Below are 6,373 nucleotides of genomic sequence, written 5' to 3'. Positions count from 1 at the left end.
AGAGAGGGAAAGAGAGAGAGAGAGGGAAAGAGAGAGAGAGAACGCTACCACGGGAGCCAAGGGAAGAGAGGGCTTTAGGAAAGGAGTCATGAAACTCGTCAGTGCCACAGTACAAGGACCAAGAAGTTTACCTACCCAGAATGACAATGAAAAGAGTAACAAAAAAAAACACCATCTCCCACTTACGTGGCTCACTATGCTTTCAAAGCACTTTCACATTTTTTATTTCATTTCATTCGTACTACATCCTACATAGCCTATATTCTCACAGATGCAAAACTGAGGGAAGTGAGGTAAAGAGACTTGCCAGAGCCGTCTAGGAAGTTAGTGGCCGGCTCCTGGAATTAGAGACCAGTCCACAATCTTGATCATGCTCCCTGGTTCCAACCATACCTGAGTCAGCTTTTTAACCAACCAATAAGGAAATCAGAATGGAGCCTGTTGCAGAATAACTACTCGTTATTAGTATGGAAATGAAAAGGCTTGCTTCTCACACTTTGTTTTGACTTCCTAGAACCCAGAGATGGCAATACTCTGGGATCATCTGAATCTAAGGGGGTGTTGCCTAACTCCTCAGGGGGAGGGCTTGCACCTAACTCCATATATAGGAGGGGCCACTGAAGGTTTTCAAGTGACAGCAATTTGAGTATGCTTTGGAAAGATTAATTAGTATTATTGAACTAGTATTTGATGGTGCATATGTCTGGTTGTTGGATATTCACACAACCTAGAACCAAATAATAAAATACACTGTGAAGACCTGTCCTGGCTTTTTTTGCACCTGAACCCCCTCTCCTCACCCTGCCCTCCACTCCAATGAGTACGCTGTATTCACCAGAGAGGGTCACAGAAGGTTCTTGCATGTTTGGTGAGGTCAACATTGACCTTTAGATCTCAATTCTCACACCTCCACATCTTCCAGAGGCAGGCCTGGCTCTCCACCCAGGAGCCCCCTGCTTGTTCATTCATTCCTCAGTCATACCAACAAGAGAGGGGGGCTGCCCCCTGGCCTGTCAGATCTGGACTGGGCCCAAACTGGTCCACGTCGGGCCAGGCCTGGAGCTGTCTCTCTGCCCAGCTCTCCCCTGGGAGCAATTTACATTGCACTTATCTCTGGGGGTTCATGGCTCTACTGAGCAAGGGGTCTGATGATCTCTCTCTAAACCTATCATTCATCGCACAGAAGGAACACTAAACCAAGACCTCTTTATCAATTTCTAACAGTTTATTCCCTTCACAGCTCAGATGATACCACTACAATGTTATCACACTGGAGGCTGGGCAAGGCCCAGAAATAGCCATCACTGTAATACTGATTTTCCAAAGTGACTTACAGCCTTATTTCCAGCTAGTGGCCTGGTTCTGGCCTTTTCTGTTGACCCATAAAACTGAGCTTCAGTGGGTACTTGGCTGTCCGAGTCACTCCCCCGTCAGAAACAGCTGGGAGACTGTCTGGTTTCTGTACCACAGACCTAGGATGGGTGATGAGCTGTTCCCCTTTGCTCTCTAAGTCCTTCTCAGGGCTGAAAATGACTGATAACAGGAAGGATAAAAGCAAGCAACGCAGGTGAACTGAGATCACAAATGCCTGCTTTATCACCTACTTCTTTGTGTCTCTAAAATGTAAACATTCATTAAATATTAGATATGGAAACTCATGCTCAGATTAGAGAAAGGAAGGTTGTCACATAAGTCTCTGTCCTCCTCCAGAACTGCCCTAGACAAGTGACACAATGTCAGTTCTCTCATCTCTCAAATAAACTAATGAAAGATGCCAGTTAAATAGGAATTTCTGAAGTCACCTTAAGCCTATGCATCATTCCACACTTTAGGTAGAAGAAAATTCTTTAGGTAGAAGAGTCAAACTGAACTGCTGTTATGATTTAAAGACAAAAAAAATAGACATGAGACACTTTTCAGCTTCTGCCTCAGAGACATTTAACTTGTCAAAATAAATGATATGTCTCTGGAACTAGACTACCTGTGTTCAAATCCTAGCTCCCAGGACTACAAGCTGTATAGCCTTGGGCAAGTCATCTAAGTACTCTAGGTAGAATGGGGCAAGGACAGTTTCTTCCTCAGAGCATTGCTGGGATGTTCGCGTGTGTTATCAAAGCACCCATCTGAGAGCCTGGGCAGAGTAAGTATCAGTCAGTGATAGCCAGCCGGGCACGGTCAGCAGACGGGGGCAATCTGAGGCTGCCCAGGCTTTGCTGCGATGGCTTCCTTTCAAGGCAATAACGAGTCCCCTGCTGTTTTTCCTCACTGTAGGTCAGTGCAGCTGAACGGCCAGCCCTTAGTGATGGTGGACGATGGGACCCTCCCAGAACTGAAGCCCCGCCCCCTGCGGGCCGGCCGGACATTGGTCATCCCTCCAGTCACCATGGGCTTTTATGTGGTCAAGAATGTCAACGCTTTGGCCTGCCGCTACCGATAAACCCCCTCACACTCACAAGTCGCCAGCAGGCCTGCTGGACTGCTTTCCACTCTTCTGCCCTAATGGTATCAGTATTTTTCAGGCATCTTCTGAGCAACAAACCAGTCTCTGCCGCCCCATCCTGCTGGAATCAACACTAACTTGCTCTCCAAAGAGACAAATACCCTAGCATGAGCTTAGCCTAGGTAGGTCACTTCTACCCCAAAGGAAAATGTAGACCTCTAAGCACGAAGGTATGTGTGTAGAGCTGTATGCAACCTTGTACATGCACCGTGAGAACAAGCTGACAGTGCACTTCCAGGACAAATGAAATAACTCCCCACAATCCTGGTCACATAGCAAAATAACTACAGACCTTAGCCTGTGGCTGCTGCCCTCGGCAGAAGATGAGGAAGGAAAAAAACCCTGTGGACATTTGAGAGCCCAGTCCCCCCTAACTGCTTTCCTTTGTTTGTTCCCTGCTGTTGCCCTGGGTTTCGTATCACCTCTCCTCCCATAGGGGAGCAAGTGGGTGAGTCAGTGCTGGCCTGCTGGGCGAGCTGTTAATGTAATTTCCTGGCTCATGTATGAGTGTGTGCATCTGGGTTTCTGACAGTGGCATCAATCACTAGCTATTCCTCTGGGAAGCGGGTGCTTCAAAAGTAAAATTGCAATCATACTCCAGATTTTGTAAGAAGGTTCTATTCCTCTGTGAATCCAGATTCCCCCAGGGTTGGAATGGAAGTCAGGTAACAGTATTCACTGAGTGGACAGCAATGTATTCGGCAGCACAAAAAGCGGTCATCATCTGTCATGTGGCTGCGAGGGAGAGAGTTTTAGTCCAAAGAGAAAGCGCACCCAACCACCAAACACAGACACACACACAAACACACACACACGTGTCCCTCGGCTGAACAAAGCAAATAATTAGACCTACCTCAATTTTGAGAGAATATTAAGGGCTTGATAGGGTAAGTCCTTAATGGTTTGGTTGACCAAAACCATTTTAAAACAAGGGATAAATCAAAGCTCATCACAACTGTAAGACACACCTGAATCTAACCTTTCTGCTTCCTCCCAAGCATCTGAGTGCTCTCAATGTCTTGTACTAGGCAGAAATCTAACGTGCTCGTGAAAGATGACCGGGTCCATGCTCTCCCAGACCAGCTTATCTGAGCATAGAACTAAGCTTTCAGTTCGCCACGTTGGGGAAGGGGGATCTGGAGACTGAGGTCTGATGGGGAAACTGTGGAATGGGAGGTGGGAGGCCCCCGAGTTGGGCAGGGGGGAGTGGAGTGGTGTAAAGTTCACGATGAGGACCTTCTGTATGATTCAAGAGGTTTGTGTGGGTCTTTGCAAACAAGCTGCAACTGAAATGACTTTCTTTTCTGTGGATCTGATTTTCTTTTGCAGGATGAATGACACAAAGGATGCTTTTTTTTTAAGGAGGAGATATTAGACAATGTCACAGGGTTCCAGTAGAGAGAGATACAACTTCTGCTGATGTGAAAGGATAGAAATGGAAGAGAGGGGCAAGGTGGCTGAGGCCAGAGGCCAGGGAGACTGCCTAAATAGGAGTTAGGAGCAGGGCCAGGTCTGCAGAGTGAGTGATAAGGAAGACTAGATGGGAGCAGGAAGGGACTCAGCGTGGAGAACTGGGAATCTGGGAGAGGGAAACCAACAGGCTCAGTTTACACGACGGGAAGAGAGTGGAGTCAGTTTTGACCTAAGCTTATTATCAGGTAGAGGAGGAACAGCACCAGGAGGTGTGAAGTGGGAAAGGGGGAGACTGAGGACTGGCTGGCCTCGGTCAGTGGAGGCTCAGCCTGGAAGCAGCTGCAGAGAGAGGACCAGGCCCTGGCACATCCCCGCAAGGCTGCCCAGAGGGCCCCTCGTCTCACCGGAAGCAGGCCTCCTCCACTGACGCTTCAGATCTGGGAGAGAGGGAAGTGCCAAGACTGGGGGTAGAAAGGCAGGGAAGCAGCAGCAGAGGAAAGTGAAGAAGAGAAGGGAAAAGAGATAGTACAGATAGCAGATAGCAAAGTCTCTTCTATACACTGGTACAGCTGCAGGCCCCTCATAATAACGGGGGTAACCAGAGGTCCCTGCAGGCTGGCCCTGGGCTAGTTTGCTTTACATACATAGCCTCGCCTCAGGGAGTTACTATTCTTAGCTCCATTTTTCCTATGAGGCCTGGAGAGGGTCTGTAACTTGCTCAGGGTCATCCAGGGGAATGGGTTGCTGAGATCAGAATAGTCCAGAGCCTGTTCATTTAACCGCCCAGCTCAGCGGCTGCCCAGTTCACAGACTCACCTCTTCACCTCTTCATAGGTTCTGCTAATTCAGTACAGCCAGGACCTCCGGAGCTCCATTCAGACACACTTTCTCTAAATAAGTGTTGACTCTTCACTAAGCCTCTAGACTTGCAGAATATAGGCAGTCCCTGCTTCTTTTGTCTTTATATCTTAAATACTGCTCCTAAGAGGTTTAAGTTTTGGGTTTGAGTTTTTTTTCTTTTTTAATTAATAAAAAGGGAAGGGAATCAATGAAATTTATCTTTGGAGTCCTGCAATTCTAACTTTGCAGCCGCCTCATGGAAGAAGTATTTGCATTGTACAAAGGATACCGAGAAACTCACTATAACATCACATTCTGTAAGGATTTTAGTACAGGGCATCTGTCCTGGCTTTCTCATTTAGGGGTGAGGGGTAATTACTAAATCAGTAGGGATCCCCCCTTGTAAGGGATTGTCCTACCACACTCCCCCCAAAAGACAGCTTGTGGCACAACTCAGCATCACGCTGCAAGTCAGGGGAGCAGCTTGCCAGGCTGGGCCCCAGGACAAAAGAGCTCATCAACCAGCTTCCCCCCATCAGATTTTTCCTCCCAAAACAAGACACGGCCGAGATAGTCTTAAGACTTAAGAGCCACTTTATTTTAGACAAAAGAATGTGCTTGCACAAATGCTTCTTTGAGAGCATAATAATGTATAATGAGAAGTTTGTGCCTTTTGTCGAGATGGTTTTCTGCTCCCCCTGCCTCTAAGAATGATTTTCTTTCTCCTTTATCACAAAGGCTCAGAACAAATGCTCATTGTTATTTGAAGAGAAAGTCTCAATCTTCCAGTGCCCTGAAAAAGCTGCAAGTGTGGGATATTAGCATTATCTCCAGCTGGAGACAAGCTTGAAAACACCAGACCTGGGCTACATTGAGCCTAAGGCTGGGGACTCCCAGAACCACAATTCCCAAAGGCCCACTGGCCCTCCGTAGTCCCTGCCCCTCCCCAGCTGTTGGGCAGTCCCTGGGCAGATGAGTCCCAGCCCTGTACCCTCCAAGAGGGCAGAGGTTGTGGGCAGATTCTGCCTGAGGGGCCTCCCCCACCACAGCTCTCAGCACCAGGGACCCTCAACGGTGGGGAGGACCCAGCAGGACTGAACTGCTGAGCAGCCGTGTGGTCCAGGCCAGGCCCAGCATCTGCAGGTGGGCCCTGCTGCCTGCACTCAAGGCCCCTGTGTTTGGGATGGATGCAGCTGCAGGATTCACTGTGGAAATGCAGTGAGAGCTTTACTTCTGAAAACAAAACAGGAAGTGTTTCATCTCTGCAAAAGCCAAGGCAAACCAGGTGGGTCACTCGGACAATAAAAACACTGGGACAAAGAAGGACTTTAAGATTTTGAAATATCAATAGAGCAAACAAAAGTCATAAAGATATGGCTTGGAGAAGGCAAGGGAAGGGGGCCATAAACACTTCCCCCTCTCCCCAGCCTCAACACCACAGCCCCAGCCTGAACATTGCCCATTGCTCTTTTCCACACTTTCTCTCCAGTTCCACAGCCTCACCTCTGCCAGCCACTCTATTCCCCAACCCAGAGCCCAGGGAAATCCGCCATACTGAAAGGGAATTAAGTTCTGATTGTAGAATAGCTCACAGTCTTTTTCTTAAGATGTACCAGAATT

General features: G+C 48.0%; 1 protein-coding gene across 3 annotated transcripts in view; it reads left to right on the top strand.

Annotated features, from left to right (window-relative positions):
* Positions 1 to 3,095, top strand: part of HPSE2 (heparanase 2 (inactive)) — a 551,090-nt gene extending 547,995 nt beyond the window's left edge. For all 3 annotated transcript variants that reach the window (XM_024734988.1, XM_024734987.1, XM_024734986.1), the window contains one exon: positions 2,272 to 3,095. In XM_024734988.1, the coding sequence (XP_024590756.1) occupies positions 2,272 to 2,437 (166 nt within the window). In that variant the 3' untranslated portion in view covers positions 2,438 to 3,095. The remainder of the gene's footprint in view (positions 1 to 2,271) is intronic.
* Positions 3,096 to 6,373: the final 3,278 nt, after the last annotated feature.

The sequence above is a fragment of the Neophocaena asiaeorientalis genome, unplaced genomic scaffold, assembly GCF_003031525.2.
Source record: "Neophocaena asiaeorientalis asiaeorientalis breed wild unplaced genomic scaffold, Neophocaena_asiaeorientalis_V1.1 scaffold240, whole genome shotgun sequence".
In the NCBI taxonomy this organism is placed as follows: Eukaryota; Metazoa; Chordata; class Mammalia; order Artiodactyla; family Phocoenidae; genus Neophocaena; species Neophocaena asiaeorientalis.
Note: the sequence above shows the minus strand (reverse complement) of the source record. Positions and strands in the feature narration are given on the sequence as shown.